The sequence below is a fragment of the Octopus sinensis genome, linkage group LG25 (genome assembly GCF_006345805.1).
Source record: "Octopus sinensis linkage group LG25, ASM634580v1, whole genome shotgun sequence".
In the NCBI taxonomy this organism is placed as follows: domain Eukaryota; kingdom Metazoa; phylum Mollusca; class Cephalopoda; order Octopoda; family Octopodidae; genus Octopus; species Octopus sinensis.
This window is the reverse complement of record NC_043021.1, coordinates 21,054,553-21,074,113: the sequence shown is the minus strand read 5'-3', so window position 1 is coordinate 21,074,113 and position 19,561 is coordinate 21,054,553. Positions and strand designations below refer to the sequence as shown.

General features: G+C 41.7%; 1 protein-coding gene across 2 annotated transcripts in view; it reads right to left on the bottom strand.

Annotated features, from left to right (window-relative positions):
* The window catches only part of LOC115224262 (pyruvate carboxylase, mitochondrial), a 108,787-nt gene that overhangs the window by 6,218 nt on the left and 83,008 nt on the right, over positions 1-19,561 (bottom strand). For both annotated transcript variants that reach the window (XM_029795072.2, XM_029795071.2), the window contains exons 8-18: positions 19,121-19,283; positions 16,341-16,523; positions 13,218-13,452; positions 10,161-10,385; positions 9,012-9,168; positions 7,156-7,262; positions 5,082-5,215; positions 2,550-2,799; positions 1,888-2,016; positions 1,602-1,717; positions 104-283 (exon numbers count right to left, since the gene is read on the bottom strand). In XM_029795072.2, coding sequence (XP_029650932.1) covers positions 104-283; positions 1,602-1,717; positions 1,888-2,016; positions 2,550-2,799; positions 5,082-5,215; positions 7,156-7,262; positions 9,012-9,168; positions 10,161-10,385; positions 13,218-13,452; positions 16,341-16,523; positions 19,121-19,283 — 1,879 coding nt within the window. The remainder of the gene's footprint in view (positions 1-103; positions 284-1,601; positions 1,718-1,887; positions 2,017-2,549; positions 2,800-5,081; positions 5,216-7,155; positions 7,263-9,011; positions 9,169-10,160; positions 10,386-13,217; positions 13,453-16,340; positions 16,524-19,120; positions 19,284-19,561) is intronic.

Sequence of the window (19,561 nt, the reverse complement as noted above, 5' to 3'; positions counted from 1 at the left end):
ACGGAAACAAGTAAAAGAATCAACAGAATTGTCAAGGAAAAGCCGCTGCCTGAACAGCCTTTAATTAAAGGGACATAACTCTTGCTTGTTTAAGTTCTCTTACCTTTGTTCTGAGCGGCTCTGGGTATCCACCCGGAGGCTCTCCAAGAAGCCCCTGGAAATACTCCACCACTGAGACAGGGAACGACAATTCTTCAGCTCTGTTGTGGACGTCGTCGGGAGACAGCTTATTCTGTACCATGAACTGGGCCATATCCCCGACCACTTTGGACGATGGGGTGACCTGTTGAAGTAAACCAAAGAAACAGGACATGGAAAATAAAAATTTAATTAGATAATTTTAAAAAATCATTATCAGTTATCATCATCACCATCAGCACAAGCATCATCACTATTTTTTTCCTATACATCATCCTGTCATACACCTGGACATATTAAGTATTTGAGGATTTTCAGGATCAGACACTCATCCAGGTGACCCAGCAAAGACTAATCAAGCCCCAGCTTGATTCCAGTTAACACTAATCCCTACAAGCACTGCCCTTTCCAGGGCTCACACCTCCTGATGCATAGCCTCTTTATATAATACAAGCTCATTAAGTAAGGTGGCAAGATGGCAGAATCGTTAGCATGCCGGGCGAAATGCTTAGCTGCCTTTACGTTCTGAGTTCAAATTCCACCGAGGTCGACTTTGCCTTTCATCCTTTTGGGGTTGATAAATTAAGTACCAGTTATGCACTGAAGCCAATCTAATCAACTTAATCCCTTTGTCTATCTTTGTTTGTCCCCTCTATGCTTAGCCCCTTGTGGGTAATAAAGAAATAACAAGCTCATTATTATAATAGATAATAACGAACTTATTGTATACAGTGTATACTTATTGTATAGGCGCAGGAGTGGCTGTGTGGTAAGTAGCTTGCTAACCAACCACATGGTTGCGGGTTCAGTACCACTGCGTGGCATCTTGGGCAAGTATCTTCTACTAAAGCCTCGGGCTGACCAATGCCTTGTGAGTGGATTTGGTAGATGGAAACTGAAAGAAGCCTGTCGTATATATGTATATATATATATATATATGTTTGTGTGTTTGTCCCCCTAGCATTGCTTGACAACCGATTCTGGTGTATTTACATCCCCGTCACTTAGCGGTTCGGCAAAAGAGACCGATAGAATAAGTACTGGGCTTATTACAGTCTGCCTTTTACTCTGAGCGAGAGGCCTTTTGTCACCAGCAGGGGTAAGAGCTCTCGAAACTTTGCCCAGGCTATTCTTACTCTAGCAGGCTATTCTTACTCTAGCACCTATATATATATATATATATATATATATATGCACGTGTGTGTATATGTTTGTCCCCCCAACATCGTTTGTCAACTGATGCTGGTGTGTTTACGTCCCCGTCACTTAGCAGTTCGGCAAAAGAGACCGATAGAATAAGTACTAGGCTTACAAAGAATAAGTCCTGGGGGTCGATGTGCTCAAGTAAAGGCGGTGCTCTAGCATGGCTACAGTCACATGACTGAAACAAGTAAAAGAGTATAACTGACATGGAGCTAAACAACAACAACAACAACATTAACAGCAACATATTGCCTTCTTACCTTGGGCAAGTCTCCCATCAACATGTTAGCTTCCACGTATTTCTTTTTGACTTCTTCAAATTGGTCGGCCAGACCAAGGCTGAAAGCTTGGAATTGTAAATTGGTATATTGGCCCCCTGCAAACACAGACACAGAAATAATAGAGAAAGGGATACACAACGGCAGGCTGAAAGGGTTGCAAAGGTGTTCAGGAACTGGTGCATCAAATGTAGACGTGTGTGTGTGTGTATGTGCACATACATGCATGTGTTCTTCATTCGTTATGATTAAAATATTTAGAACTTACCTGGAATCTCATTTTTGTAAATGTCAGAGTTGCCACTTTTCATTGTGACGCAACATTCAAATGGTCCATACAGGTTACGGGCTTGCTCCCAGTAGGCAGAATATGTGGAAACCTTGTCAAGATCGATACCTGGCAATAATTAAAAGTTGACACAGTCAATATGACATTTAATATAATGATATAATATAATAATGAAATTATTGTATACAGTGCTCAGGTGCACCACAACTTGTCAGAAAGTGCGTATAGAGTATATGCAGTAATGTACAAGTGTCTGGAAAGCGAATAATGTATGAGTCAGATACATGCTTGTGCGTGTATCTGTATGAAAAGCAAAGTCGACCTCGGCGGAATTTGAACTCAGAACGTAACGGCAGACGAAATACGGCTACGCATTTCGCCCGGCGTGCTAACGTTGCCAGCTCGCCGCCTTCTTAAATAGTACCATCAGAATCTACACCACCAGAAAGATATTTGAAGAAAATTTCATTAGAAAATGCGTATTTCTCTGAAAGTTAAGAAACAACGTCGGATGGGATGGGGATTCGTGCGAGTGTGTGTGTGTTGGTGTGTCTGTATGTGTAGTATGCATACGCACATTAATGAATGCATGAACGACTACAAAACCACACGGCACAACTCAAGCATTGAACGTGTCTCACCTGTGTCATTGTCTGTTCCTTCAAGGGAGGCAACTACTGCACCCATACTTGGCTGTGACGTCATTCCCGACATGGAGTCTACAGCGACATCGACAACGTCGGCACCAGCCTCGGCGCAGGCAAGCATTGCAGCTACCCCGGCGCCTGACGTGTCGTGTGTGTGAACGTGGATCGGCATGTCTGGGTACTTGTCCCTCAAATTACCGATGAGCATTTTGGCGGCTTTCGGACGAAGAAGTCCAGCCATGTCCTGAAAAAAAAAAAAAAAATTAAGTAAGAAACTGAATTGGCGGATATAATATATATAACACCCGTGGACATATTTACAAAGTCAGAAAACAGCACAGCTCCCATGACTTCAGGAAACATTTTTTCACACTGAGAGTTGCTGAAGCATGGAACAAACTGCCAGCATCAGTTGTTAGTTGTCAGAGCACTGCATCCTTCAAAACTTCCATGCTTTCTGAGATTCGCCAACACTACACCTGATTTTCTCCCCTCCAAACACACACAAGCATGTATCTGACTCCTGCATTGTTCGCTTTCCAGACATTTGTACATTACTGCATATACTCTGACAAGTTGTGGTGCACCTGAGCACTATACAATAATTTCATTATCTAATGAAATTATTGTATACAGTGCTCAGGTGCACCACAACTTGTCAGAAAGTGCGTATAGAGTATATGCAGTAATGTACAGATGTCTGGAAAGCGAACAGTGTATGAGTCAGATACATGCTTGTGTGTGCATGGAGGGGAGAAAATCAGGTGTAGTGTTGGCGAATCTCAGAAGCATGGAAGTTTTGAAGGATGCAGTGCTCTGACAACTAACAACTGATGCCGGCAGTTTGTTCCATACTTCAGCAACTCTCAGCGTGAAAAAATGATAAAGTCTGGTGGAGCATGTGGGTAGATGTGTGGGCAGTGGTGAGGGGTGAGAGAGAGAGAGAGTGTGTGTGTGTGTGTGTGTGTGCGCGTGGGAGACAGAGGGAGATTGACAGACAGGGACAGTGTGTTTTGTGTGTGTGTGAGTGAGTGCACGCGCGTGTGTGTGTGAGAGAGTGAGTGTGTGCGTGCGTGTGTGTGTGTGTGTGGTTTGACCTCAGCAGAATTTGAACTCAGAACGTAAAGACATGAAATAGCACTGGCATGCAAACAATTCTGCCACCTTGTCACTTTAGCAATACTACTACTAACTACTACTACTATAATAATAATAATAATAATAATAATAATAATAATAATTTCTTTACTATCCACATGGGGCTAAACACAGAGGGGACAAAATGGACAGACAGACGGATTAAGTCGATTATATCGACTCCAGTGTGTAACTGGTACTTATTTAATCGACCCTGAAAGGATGAAAGGCAAAGTCGACCTCGGCGGAATTTGAACTCAGACCGTTGCGGCAGACGAAATACGGCTACGCATTTCGCTCGGCGGGCTAACGTTTCTGCCAGCTAGCCGCCTTTGATGATAATAATAATAATAATAATAATAATAATAATATAATAATAATCCTTTCTATTATAGGCACAAGGCCTGAATTTTCTGGGAAGGGGGCCAATCGATTATATCGACTCCAGTACGCAACTGGTGCTTAATTTATCGACCCTGAAAGGATGAAAGACAAAGTTGACTTCACAGGAATTTAAACTCAGAATGAAGCACCAGATAAATCACTGCTAGGCATTTCACCCAGCTTGCTAACGATTCTGCTAGCTTGCCGCCTTAAGATTAATAATAATAATTTCTTTATTGACCATGAAAGGTTTACATAAAGAAAATTTTAAAAAAACAGCATGGATGGCACAGGACAAAATAAAGAATGTGTGTGAGTGTATATTGTTGTTTCATGTCTAAACAGGTTAAAACCTTTCATTACCAACCCGGCTAAAACTGGCTCTGTCATGCAAATGTCTTGTTTCCATAAGTTTTGAATTAAAATCTTCCACCAAACCTTAGTCGCAATTTATGTTCCTAACACTTGTTTAATGATAACTAAGGGTTAAAATATATAATAGAGAAACAATTCTTAACCCTTTCAATACCAACCCGGCTGAAATTGGCTCTGGCTCTGAGTACAAATGTCTTGTTTTCATAAGTTTTGCATCAAAATATACCACCTTAGTCGCAATTTATGTTCCTAACACTTGTTTAATGATGACTAAGTTATTTTACTAAATTCTTTGTTATATTTAAAATAATTGAAAGAAACACAGAGCATCTCAAAATATATACAGTAACGAAAGGGTTAACCTAAAAAAAAAATTTTTAATGTATAATTCTGAATAGGAAGGAGATGTTTGAGGGTGCTCATGGAAACCCCATAAAAGTGTGGGTGCCCTGATCTTTGGGACCGGTGCCTTTTCTCATTTCCTCTTCTCTGATTACAGGTGGTATACTTAGGGCAGGCCTAGTCACTTGTACCATTCTTGCCACTCTCATCCACCTTTCAACAAAATGGCTAAAAATGATGAAAATAAAGAAAATTTTGCCCCAAAATGGAATGAAAGTAAAGTCTTACTTTTATACATAGGATATGAGTTCCTGCCTTGATAAGTTCTTCAGAAAGGTTCATATAATAATTCATATCATATTTTGTCTTGGTTGGATCAGCCACATCTCCAGTGTAAGAAATAGCAGCTTCAATAACTCCACCTTAAAGTGAATACAGACACAGAAAACGTGAATTAATATGCCCAATAGAGAATATAATTACAAGAGCACCCGGGGAGAGTGCAAACCTCTGCCAAAGCAACACCAACGTCCTCTCAACGATTAGCCAGAGAGGATTTTTAAAATGAGAATATCTGAAATAAACTCGACTGCTCTCACAAATAAGAACATTAAAAATGAACCTGTCCGCTCTCAAAAATTAAGTAAAAAACAACAGGAAAAATAATCCAGAATCCTTGTCCGGTATCGGATTGATCCTAAAATTTAAACAGTTCATGCCAGAGGAGGGAACAAGTCAATTACATCAACCCCAGTGTGTGACTGCTACTTATTTTATCAACCCTGAAAGTATGAAAGGCAAAGTCGACCTTGGCAGAATTTGAACTCAGAACATAACGACAGGTGAAATACTGCTAAGCATTTCGTCCAGCATGCTAACGATTCTGCCAGCTTACTGCCTTAATAATAATAATAATAATAATAACCATCATCATCATCATCATTTAGCGTCCGCTTTCCATGCTAGCATGGGTTGGACGGTTCAGCTGTGGTCAGGGAAGCCAGAAGGCTGCACCAGGCCCAGTCTGATCTGGCAGTGTTTCTATGGCTGGATGCCCTTCCTAACGCCAACCACTCCGTGAGTGTAGTGGGTGCTTTTTACATGCCACCGGTACAGGTGCCAGACGGGGCTGGCAAACAGCCACAGTCAGATGGTGCTTTTTACGTGCCACCGGCACGGGGGCCAGGCGAGGCAATAATAATAATAATAACAACAATAATCCTTTCTTCAACAGGTACAAAACCTAAAATTATGGGGAGAGGGCTAAATCAATTACATTGATTTCAGTGCTTGGCCCTAAAGGGATGAAAGACCAAAGTTGACCGCAACAGAATATAAACTCAGGGAGTAAAGAGTTAAGAAATGTTGCTAAGCATTTTGCCTGGTGTGCTAACATCTCTGCCAGCTGATTGCAATAATAATAATAATAATAATCATGATGATGATGATGATGGTGGTGGTGGTGGTGGTGGTGGTGGCAGCCGTGGCGATGACGACAACGACGATGACTCTTTCTAGTATAAGCAGGAGGGGTTGATTACAACAACCCCAGTACTTAACTGGTACTTATTTTATTGACCCTGAAAGGATGAAAGGCAAAGCCAACTTAGGCAGAATTTGAACTCGTAATATAAAGAGACAGAAGAAATGGTACCTTGAAAGAAACTCTCATATTGGCCCTTGGTGCAAAACGCACTCTTGTTTATATCGCCAACTGAGAGAGAAATCCCCACCATCTCCAGCACCAAGATCACAAAATCACCTGATTTCAACCTTCCTTAGTCTCATCAATGATGGATGCCCAATTGCTAGAGCTTCGGAAAGTGTAACCTCTCGAAAGAGCTGTTCTTCACTCCTGCTCCAGAGCGTCGGCTGCGGGGTCATTCCGAAAAGCTCTATCTGTGACGATTTCATCTCAATCGAAGGAGAGGGACTTTCTCCGTCCAGGTTGCGGATCTATGGAATAAGCTGCCGGACGAGATGGTGAAGATGCCGACGACCGCTCGGTTCAAAGTCTCCCTTGACCAGAAATGGCCTGAACTCTTTGCATGAACACCCTCCCTGTACATAACTCAATGTCCCCCTACATGGCCTTGCTTTTTGCTTTTTGAGCCAAAAAATTAACTAACTAACTAACTCATCTCCCTGCTGGTAAAATATAGAAGAGCAGCGCCAGAGCAGGTATCGGTGTCATTATTAGCTCATGAGCTAAAAATATATCACCAAAGGTGGTATTTGATTTGGGGGAAATTTAGTTAATATTTCTAACAGATGAGGAGAGAGAGTAAGAAATAGCGGGTAAACCAACATAAAGCCCTCACTTTCTTGTAAAAAAAAAAGAAATAAAAAGGGCAAGATTTACCTGCTTTGCCAACAGCATCTATTCCAACCACCAAGTTTGGAACATAGTTCAAAGAATCAAACACTCGGAAGACGTCCATTCCGTGGGAAACAGCCAGTTCACAGAATCTGTAAGGTAAAAGAATTAAAATAAATAATATTTAATAAAGAGTCACAACATCATCATCATCATAATCATTTAGTGTCTGCTTTCCATGATGGTATGGGTTAAATGGTGAGCTGGTAGAAACGTTAGCATGCTGGGTGAAATGCTTAGCAGTATTTCGTCTGCCGCTACTTTCTGAGTTCAAATTCCGCCGAGGTCGACTTTGCCTTTCATCCTTTCGGGGTCGATTGGGTCGATATTATCGACTTAATCCGTTTGTCTGTCCTTGTTTGTCCTCTCTGTGTTTAGCCCCTTGTGGGTAGTAAAGAAATAGGTATTTAGTCTGCCGTTTCATTCTGAGTTCAAATTCCGCCGAGGTCGACTTTGCCTTTTATCCTTTCGGGGTCGATTATATAAGTACCAGTTACGCACTGGGGTCGATATTATCGACTTAATCCGTTTGTCTTTCCTTGTTTGTTCTCTCTGTGTTTAGCCCCTTGTGGGTAGTAAAGAAATAGGTTTGACTGGAACTGGTACGCTGGAGAGCTGCATCAAGTTCCAGTCTGATTTGGAATGGTTTCTATGCCTGGATGCCCTTAACTATCACCAAGCAATCCAAGAATGTAATGAACGTTTTTATGTGCCACTGGCATGGGTGCCAGTTACATAGGGACCAAGAGAAAATCAGGGCACTGGGCCCTTTAATATATATCTATCAACAGCAAGCCACATCATTCAAAGATGAGAATCGGTCCCCTAGACCTGTGAAGCCGCTAGGCAAATCAATGCACTGGGCACTATAGTCGGTATTTATTGATAGCAAGTCACAGCATTCATAGATCAGAAATTGGTCCCAAGACAAACCAAGGCAAGTCAATCCTCTGGGCCCTATAGTAGTTATTTATTGACAAGCCGCAGGTACTAAAGCTACTACAATAAAACTACTCCTGCAACCACCACCACTACTATTACCACAACTACCACCACCTATTTCCTTACTGCCCACAAGGGACTAAACATAGAGGGGACAAACAAGGACAGACAAAGAGATTAAGTCGATTATATCGACCCCAGTGCGTAACTGGTACTTAATTTATCGACCCCGAAAGGACGAAAGGCAAAGTCGACCTCGGCGGAATTTGAACTCAGAACGTAACGACAGACGAAATACCTATTTCTTTACTACCCACAAGGGGCTAAACACAGGAGACAAACTAGGACAGACAGACGGATTAAGTCGATTATATCGACCCCAGTGCGTAACTGGTACTTAATTTATCGACCCCGAAAGGATGAAAGGCAAAGTCGACCTCGACGGAATTTGAACTCAGAACGTAACGGCAGACAAAATACATATTTCTTTATTACCCACAAGGGGCTAAACATAGAGTGGACAAACAAGGACAGACAAAGAGATTAAGTCGATTACATCGACCCCAGTGCATAACTGGTACTTAATTTATCGACCCCAAAAGGATGAAAGGCAAAGTCGACCTCGGCGGAATTTGAACTCAGAACGTAACGACAGACGAAATAGTACTAAGCATTTCGCACAGCGTGCTAACGTTTCTGCCAGCTCACCACCTTCTCAACTACCACCACCATCACCTCCACAGCTACTACTACCATGGACCCTGCTACTTCAACTACAACAGCTACTATCACTGATACTTCTGCTACCGTCACTGTCACCACCACCACCACCACCACCACCACCACCACCACTTGAGTTTGAACTGGAAACCTTCAAGGTAACAGAGTCAACTACTTACTTGTAGACCACATTGTCAGGGTAGTTGGTATAGCCGACAGCATTGGCACCACGCAAGAGCATCTGGAATGGTATGTTTGGTATCAGTTTCCTCATTTCTTGGAGACGTTGCCAGGGACATTCATGAAGGAACCGAAGAGCAACATCAAATGTGGCGCCTGAGTTGGAGAGAAAGGAGAGGAATGAGATTTCAATAAGTGAATGAACAAATAGACAGACAGACAGACAGACAGACAGACAGATAGACAAGCAGAGAGTCAGTTAGATATAGATAAATAGAGACAAACAGATAAACAGACAGACAGACAAATAGATGCAGATAAATGGACAGACAGACAGACATAGATAGGTCAGTCGGTAGGTAGGTAGGTAGGTAGTAAATAGATATATAGATAGATAATGTTTCTTTATTAGCCACACAGGGCTGCACAAAGACGGGACAAATTACAAGGCAGAGCTTTTCTTTTGGGGATAAAAAAGGGGTTTGGTTTTCGATCAAAAGGGATCGTAAAAGGAAAGAAAGAGGGAAGCAAAAAAAAAAGAAAAGAAAAAAAGAAAAAGGGGGGTAAAAATAGGAAAAAGAATAATCGATCAATAGGGATCGTTATCACAGAAATGTCAATATAAAGTGTAAAGGGGAGGACAGGTGAGGTTTACCTGTGGAAAGAAAAGCCTACGGAAAAGACCACGCTAATCTCGGTCAATGAAGTCACGTTATATTTCTTTACAAATAAGCAACTCTCTTAGTGACGGGGACATAAACACACCAGCATCAGTTGTCAAGCAATGCTAGGGGGACAAACACAGACACACAAACATACATGCACATACATATATATACATATATACGACGGGCTTCTTTCAGTTTCCGTCTACCAAATCCACTCACAAGGCTTTGGTCTGCCCGAGGCTATAGTAGAAGACACTTGCCCAAGGTGCCATGCAGTGGGACTGAACCTGGGAACATGTGGTTGGTAAACAAGCTACTTACCACACAGCCACTCCTGCACCTGATATATATATATATATACACGTGTGTATCTGGGTGTGTACGTGTATATATACACACACACACTCATAGACACACATACACACAGAAAGAAATCTAGAAAAAAAGAATGAAAAAAATCCAATAACAAAAACCTCATACCTCCCCAGTTCTCTAAACTGTAGAATTGGTTAAAATTGTGTGCCACAAACGGTGAGATGTTTAAGAGGTCCCTGGTGCGTACTCGGGTGGCAAGTAAAGATTGGTGAGCATCTCGGAATGTGGTATCCATCAGTAGCAGGCCTTTGTGTTGACGGACCTTCTTGGCGAAACCCTCTGGCCCTTCTTGAAGCAGAACTGTTCGCCAACCATTTGGACGGCTTTTGTCTGAAAAAAAAAAAAAAGAGAAATATTTCTGATTTGTTTATCATCACTTTAGTATCTATTTCTTTACTACCCACAAGTAGAGAGGACAAACAAGGACAGACAAACGGATTAAGTCGATTACATCGACCCCAGTGCGTAACTGGTACTTATTTAATCGACCCCGAAAGGATGAAAGGCAAAGTCGACCTCGGCGGAATTTGAACTCAGAACGTAGTGGCAGACAAAATACCGCTAAGCATTTTACCTGGCATGCTAACGTGTCTTATTTCTTTATTGCCCACAAGGGGTTAAACATAGAGGGGGCAAGCAAGGACAGACAAAGGGATTAAGTCGATTACATTGATCCCATTGACGCAGCTGGTACTTAATTTATTGACCCCGAAAGGATGAATGGCAAAGTCGACCTCGGGGGAATTTGAACTCAGAATGTAGCGGCAGACGAAATACGACTAAGCATTTCGCCCGGCGTGCTAACATTTCTGCCAGGTCACCGCCTCACCTTAGTATCATCACTTTAGTATCATGGGAGGAGCGGGGCTTCAGTGGGGAATATTTTCTATGGCTGGATGCCGTTCCTGTTGCAAAACCCTCACCTGTTTCCGAGCATGACTACACATGTTCTCACTGGGTATTGGGAATGAACGACACTGCTTGTATGGCAGTGGCTCTCATTTACAGCAATCATGCAATGTCAAGACAAGGAGAAACACAAACATTTTCTTTGTCAACCATTTGGACGGCTTTTGTCTGAAAAAAATAAACCCCAAAATATTTTTGGTTTGTTTATCATCGTCACTTTAGTATCATCACTATGATGTCCACTTTTCCATAATTACATGGGAAGAGCAGGGTTTCAATGGGGAAGATTTTCTATGGCTGAATGCTCTTCCTGTTGCCAACCCTCACCTATTTCCAAGCATGGTAATGTCTCTCCATGGCCAGACATGTTCTCACAGGATATTAGAAATGAATGACACTGCTTGTGTGACAGCAACACTTATTTACAACTATGGCCGCCTAGACTGGCTTCCGTGCCGGTGGCACGTAAAAAGCACCATCCGAATCGTGGCCGATGCCAGTGCCGCCTTGACTGGCTTCTGTGCCGGTGGCACATAAAAAGCACCATCCGAATCGTGGCCGATGCCAGTGCCGCCTTGACTGGCACGTAAAATGCACCAACCGATCGTGGCCGTTGCCAGCCTCGCTTGGCACCTGTGCAGGTGGCACGTAAAAAGCACCCACTACACCCACGGAGTGGTTGGCGTTAGGAAGGGCATCCAGTAGTAGAGACATTGCCAGATCAGACTGGAGCCTGGTGCAGCCTTCTGGCTTTCCAGATCCCTGGTTGAACCGTCCAACCCATGCTAGCATGGAAAACGGACGTTAAACAATGATAATGATGATGATCAAGACAAGGAGGTGCACACACACACACACACACACACACACTCTCAAACACACACACATGACAGACTTCTTTAAGTCTCCATCTGGCAAATCCACTCACAAAAGCCTTGGTTAACCTGAGTCTATAGACACTTGCCTGAGATGCCATGCAGTAGGACTGAACCTGAAACTATATGTTTGAGAAGCAAACATCTTAACCACACACCCACGCCCATTCATATTTACTAATTAATTTGATCTGAGATCACATGTTTGAGTCTAATACAATTTCAGCATGATAGCAGTAGAGTCAATGTGGCCAGTCCATTAAAGATACACATATACACAGTTAAAAACAGGATCAAAAAAGATGGCAGTGGACTGCATCAGCCAGCTCTCAGAAAAAAAGAGGCATTTATAGTAACGATGGACAAAGGAGAGAGCATACCTATGAGCCATAGGCTGGAACACGCTAGTGGATCAGAGATTGGAACATGCTTGTGAGTGACTTTATGTCAGGCAAATGAAATGTAATAGCAATAGTCATTGTAGCCTTTAAAACATACATGAAATTGTATTAGGTCTCACCGAGGCAATGACTAGTGACCGAGACCTTTGGAAATACGCTGTGCATGAGAAGACCCGGCAGGACAAGTGAGACCATAATCCGTGATCTTTACCTGGGATGTAGCCAGTCCACTTATACATACCTTTCCTCCTTGGGACACAAAACTCTGCTTGCGAAGACCTGTTGAGGCAAGCGAAATCGAAATCGATCAAAAATCAATGGAAATTGTGATACCAGTGCTGGTGGCACGTAAAAAAATTCATCCGAATGTGGCCGTTGCTAGTGCCGCCTCGACTGGCCTCTGTGCCGGTGGCACGTAAAAAGCACCCACTACACTCACGGAGTGGTTGGCATTAGGAAGGGCATCCAGCTATAGAAACACTGCCAGATCAGACTGGTGCCTGGTGCAAATACAGACAAAGAAACTGCATACTGGTGGGACAGAGGTTGGAAAAGGCCTGTGAATAATTTTATGGCAATTAGTCAAGTGGCCTTTGTGTGGAATCTTTGAGTAAAAAGATATTTTTCAGAGTGTCTAATACATGGATTTCAAGAGATTTCATCAGTGGAAATTTTCAAAATTAAATTCGGGGGGAAAAATTTTTTGTCAACGGGTAAGAGTTTAACCTTTTAGTGTTCAGATTATTCTATCAAGTATAATGCTTATTGATTCCCATTGATTTGAATTAATCATGCATTATCTCATTACTTTAAGATCTTGATGGTGTAATCACTTAATGTAGAATAACATTGTAGGGTAGGTGTGAGAGCCTGGATCTGGTCAGTTTGAATATAAAACAGATTAAATATTTTGGCCGGATATGGCCGGTTTAAATACTAAAGAGTTAAGGAATCATGAATTACTGTTCTTTACTCACCGACAGGAATTTCAGGAACTGTTGGCTCAGTGTCTGAAGGCTGGAGTTTGGTAGCAAGTGGTGTTTGTGGTCCGTTGACCATGACTTGGCCCATGTAGTGGAGGAGTTTCTGCGCTCGGTTCTGCGATGGTTCAAACTGAAACAGCTCAGAGTGTTCGTCAATGAAGTTTGTGTCGACGATGCCGGAGAGGAACCGTTCATTCTGGAGCACATTCAACAGGAATGGAATGTTGGTCTGCAAAAAAGTAACAAGAACATCAAATTAAATATTAAGTATGACATGGACAGAAGCACTCCGTCGGTTACGACGACGAGGGTTCCGGTTGATCTGAATCAACGGAACAGCCTGCTCGTGAAATTAACGTGTAAGTGGCTGAGCACTCCACAGACACGTGTACCCTTAACATAGTTCTCAGGGATATTCAGCGTGACACAGAGAGTGACAAGGCCGGCCCCTTGAAATACAGGTACAACAGAAACAGGAAGTAAGAGTGAGAGAAAGTTATGGTGAAAGAGAATGGCAGGGATCACCACCATCCCCTGCCGGAGCCTCGTGGAGCTTTTAGGTGTTTTCGCTCAATAAACACTCACAACGCCCGGTCTGGGAATCGAAACCGCGAGTCCACTTCCCTAACCACTGGGCCATTGCGCCTCCTTAAGTATGACATAGCACATATGGGGTAAGGGAAAATGTAAAATCAGAAATAGTAAGATGCAAAGACAAGGGAACTGAGTTCAATATACACCAGGAACAAACAACTATGTATTTTTATTTATCTTTTAGTTGTTTCAGCCACTGGACAACTATTTATTCTTTTATTTGTTTCAGTCATTTGACTGCGGCCATGCTGGAGCACCACTTTTAGTCACAGAAATCGACCCCAGGATTTATTCCTTGTAAACCTAATACTTATTTTATCAGTCTCTTTTGCCGAACCACTAAGATACGGGGACGTGAACACACCAACATCAGTAGTCAAGCAATGGTGGAGGGAGAAACACAGACACACAAACATACACACACACACACACACACACACACACGACGAGCTTCTTTCAGTTTCCATCTACAAGATCCACTCACCAGGATTTGGTTGGCCCGAGGCTATAGCAGAAGACACTTGCCCAAGGTGCCATGCAGTGAGACTGAATCCAGAACCATGTGGTTGGTAAGCAAGCTACTTACCACACAGCCACTCCTGCACCTATTTTTGACATTTAAGTTATTTTTTTACAAAATAATTAACAAAAAATAGGTGCAGGTATGGCTGTAAGTTGAAGAATTACTTTACAACCAAGTGGTTTTGAGTTTAGTCCCACTGCATGGCACCTTGGACAAGCATCTTCTAGAGACCTATAGAAGGCACAGGAGTGGCTGTGTGGTAAGTAGCTTGCTTACGAACCACATGGTTCCGGGTTCAGTCCCACTGTGTGGCACCTTGGGCAAGTGTCTTCTACTATAGCCTCGGTCCGACCAAAGCCTTGTGAGTGGATTTGGTAGACGGAAACTGAAAGAAGCCCGTCATATATATGTATATATATATATATATATATATATATATATATATATATATATATATGTATGTGTGTGTGTGTGTTTATGTGTTTCTGTTTGTCCCCACAACATCACTTGACAACCGATGCTGGTGTGTTTATGCCCCTGTCACTTAGCGGTTCGGCAAAAGAGACCGATAGAATAAGTACTAGGCTTACAAAGAATAAGTCCTGGGGGTCGATTTCCTCGACTAAAGGTGGTGCTCCAGCATGGCCACAGTCAAATGACTAAAACAAGTAATAGAGCAGACCTGAGCTGGCCAATGCCTTGGTCAACAACACTGGCTATAACAGCAACAGCACTGACAAGAATAATAGTAACAACAACACAAACAACAACACTAATGTTATGTCTTCAGAGGTTTGAGTATCTCATCACCAATGTTATGACAACGTTGGGGTGTGCACAAGGGTGTAGGAATAGTAATATCCAAATAAATATATGGTTATTGTTATCTAGAATAACCTTTTGCAGAATGAATCCGTTCACACAGAACATGCTCCATACTACCCCATGTGTAGGTAGACATTAAACTAATACAGTAATAATCTAATGCAAACAATCAAGGCTGTCAGCTCTGCTGTCAACTATTTGTCAACTAGCGTCAGTTCCCACAGCTTCCTTATTTTACTGAGATGTGTCAGTCCACTTTTGGTCACATAGGGGTGGTCAGGATCCTTCTACAACAACTAAAACTAACATCAACACTAACAATAACACTAACAACAACAATCTTTTCTACTCTAGGCACAAGGCCTGAAATCTTTGGGTAGGAGGCCAGTTGATTAGAGTCCACTTTTGGTCACATGGGGGTGGTCAGGATCCTGCCACAACAACTAAAACTAACAATACTAACAATAACAACAACAATAATCTTTTCTACTCTAGGCACAAGGCCTGAAATCTTTGGGTAGGGGACCAGTTGTTTAAACTGACCTCCAGTATGCAACTGGTACTTAATTTATTGACCCTGAAAGGATGAAAGGCAAAGTCAACTTCAGCCGAATTTGAACCCAGGACGTAAAGAAAGATGAAATACCTATTTCTTTACTACCAACAAGGGGCTAAACACAGAGAGGACAAACAATGACAGACAAACAGATTAAGTCGATTGCATCAACCCCAGTGCATAACTGGTACTTATTTAATCGACCCCGAAAGGATGAAAGGCAAAGTCGACCTTGGTGGAATTTGAACTCAGAACGTAGCGGCAGACGAAATACCTATTTGTTTATTACCCACAAGGGGCTAAACACAGAGGGGACAAACAAGGGCAGACATAGGTATTAAGTCGATTACATCAACCCCAGTGCGTAACTGGTACTTAATTTATCGACCCCGAAAGGATGAAAGGCAAAGTCGACCTCGGCGGAATTTGAACTCAGAACGTAATGGCAGACGAAATACCGCTAAGAATTTCGCCCGGCGTGCTAACATTCCTGGCAGCTTGCCACCTTAATAATGATGCAACAACAATAAACCTAACGACAACAACACTGACAACAATTACAACAGCACAACACTAAGAACATGAACACTGCTTTGGCTTCTGGGACTCTTCTACCTACCTTCACTCCACGAATTCGGAATTCCATGAGGGCTCGAAGCATCTTGGCGCAAGCAGAGGGATGGTCGCGAGCTGAAGCAATGACTTTCACCAGGAGGGAATCGTAATAGGGCGAGATAATGGCACCAGCAAAAGCTGAAGCGCCGTCAAGACGTATGCCCATACCTTCGCCACTCCGAAACACCTACAACAACAACAACAAGAATAATACATAAGATTGAGAAGAATTGATTAATTACAACATGAACAAAATGAGGATCATTGTTATTGTCAGCAAAATCATAATTTTTCATCATCTCCATTCTTTGTGTCATCGTCATAGTCACCATTATCATCACCATCATCATCATCATTGCTTCTTAATCCTGACAGGATGAAAGGCAAAGTTGACCACAGCAGCATTTGAACTCAGAAACATAAAGACCCAGAAGTAAAATGCAACTAAGCATTTTGTCCAACAGGCTAATGTTTCTGCCAGTTTGCCATGCTGTTGTTAATAATAATAATAATAATAATAATAATAATAATAATACCAAATATATGGCACACTAGGCATAACAACAACGTGAACTTCCAACCTGTTGTCTCTTGAGGTCTCTGGGTGAGACTTGGAGCCAACTTGTACAAACATAAAGCAAAAGTCAAACATAGAATAATAATAATAATAATAATAATAATCATTGTTTAACGTCCGCTTTCCATGCTAGCATGGGTTGAATGATTTGAAATTATATATATCAATTTTAATATATATTAAATTTTAATATATTAACCAAAATGAAGTAGATTGACAAAATTATTTTTTGAACCAGTTGAAGAGACACAAGATGTCAAAATATCGTTCACTCGATGGCAGTGGCACTCTTCTTTTAATTTTCACTCTATATCTTCTGGAGGAGTTATCTCAATCCTTTATATATTAATAATAATAATAATAATAATAAGTGTTATCATGTACATTATTTTGTCTTGGCATAAAAGATGGGCTACAGCAAATATTCTGCTCAATACTACAGATTTGCTTGTCAGTTGTTTGACCTTAACCAGTTGCGCATGTCCCTTAGTGGCTGACGATATGTGCATTTCTGATCACGAGCAGAAGTAGTGGGGGAGCATCATAGCCATGTGTTGAGAGGGATTCTTTGGGGTTTGAATAATTCACCTCTGGAAACATGGGTGTTTCATTCAACGTCCTTAAACAACCCTTATTCATGGACCTTTTGAGCAGGATGGGTTACTCGACCAGAAGAAAATTCTAACTGGGCCCCACCTGCAAGGTCATGTGCTGTTTATCTTGATATGAGATCGCCATGTTGCATACATATGGTTGTGATGCATGTGCCCAGTGTACCCTTATCAGACAGGTAGTCATGATGGGTATACTGGGCTTTGTATATTTTACCCCAGTGTCACATTGATGGCATGCACTGCTCTCTCACTCAATAATAATAATAATCCTTCCTACTATAGGCACAAGGCCAGAAATTTTGGGGAGGGGGTTAGTTGATTACATCAACACCAGTACTCAACTGGTACTTATTTTATCAACCCCTAAAAGGACGAAAGGCAAAGTTGACCCCGATGGAATTTGAACTCAGAACGTAAAGACAGGTGAAACACTGCTAAGCATTTTCCCCCATGTGCTAACGATTCTGCCAGCCCACTTCCTATAGGGATAATAATAATGATAATGATGATCTCAAATTTTTTGCCACAAGGACAGCTTGGGAGAGGGGATTAAGTCGATTACATTGACCACTAAGTTTCGCTGGTACTTAATTTATTGACCCCGAAAAAGATGAAAGGCAAAGTCGACCTCAGCAGAATTTGAACTCAGAACATAGCAACGGGTGAAATACCACTATGTATTCCGTTCAGCCTGCTAACGATTCAGCCAGCTCACCACCTTAGTATAATAATGAAGATGATGATGATGATGATTATGATGTTGAGGAAGAAGAAGAAGAAGAAGAAGAAGAAGAAGAGGAGGAGGAGGAAGAGGAGGAGGTGGAAGAAGAAGAAGAAGAAGAAGAAGAAGAAGAAAAAGAAGACCCTGAAGCATGTCTCTTGGGGGTTGATGATATGTGCATCTCTGATCACGAGCAGAAGTAGTGAGGGAGCATTATAGCCATGTGTAGAGAAAAATTCTTTGGGGTTTGAATAATTCACCTCTGGAAACATGGGTGTTGCATTTAACATGCTTAAACAACCCTTATTCAGTGACATTTTGAGTGGGATGGGCTACTCAACCTGAAGAAAATTCTAACTGGGCTTCACCTGCGAAGTCATGCACTATTTATCTTGATATGAGTTGCACACATATGACTGTGATGCATGTGCCTAGTGTACCCTTATCAGATGGGTAGTCATGATGGGCAGTCATGATGGGCACATTGGGCTTCCTATATTTGTACCCCAGTGTCACTTTGATGGTATGCATTTCTCTCTCACTCAATAATAATAATGATGATGATGATTATGATGATGATGATAATAAAAATAATAATAATAATAGATAATAATAATAATAATAATTCTTTCTATTATAGGCATAAGGCCTGAAATTTTATGGGAAATGTGTTAGTTGATTGTATTGATCCCAGTACTAAAGTGATACTCATTTTGTCGATGCCAAAAGGATAAGTTGACCCCAGCAGAATTTGAACCCCTAACATAAAGATCCAGAAGAAATGTCACTATGCATTTTGTCCAGCATGCTAACGATTCTGCCATTCATAATATAAACACAGCTGTGTGTGGTGGAAATAAGAATTGCCTTACCTCAATTCTGCCAGTATCAGGTTGGAAATTTTTTGCAGGATCTTCAGTAGTCATTCGGCATTGGATGGAACAACCATGTAATTTGATGTTGTCTTGAGTTAAACCAATCTCTGACAGACTTTTGCCTTCAGCTACTTTGATCTGGGATTGAACCAAGTCAACTCTGTGAAACAGAAAAGAACACTGTTTTATTATCATCATCATTATTATTATTATTATATATGTATGTGTGTGTGTGTATGTGTTTGTGTGTCTGGGTTTGTTCCCCCCAACATCGCTTGACAACCGATGCTGGTGTGTTTATGTCCCCGTAACTTAGCCTCGGGCCGACCAAAGCCTTCTGAGTGGATTTGGTAGACGGAAACTGAAAGAAGCCTGTTGTATATATATGTGTATATATATATATATATATATATATATATATATATATGTTTGCATGTG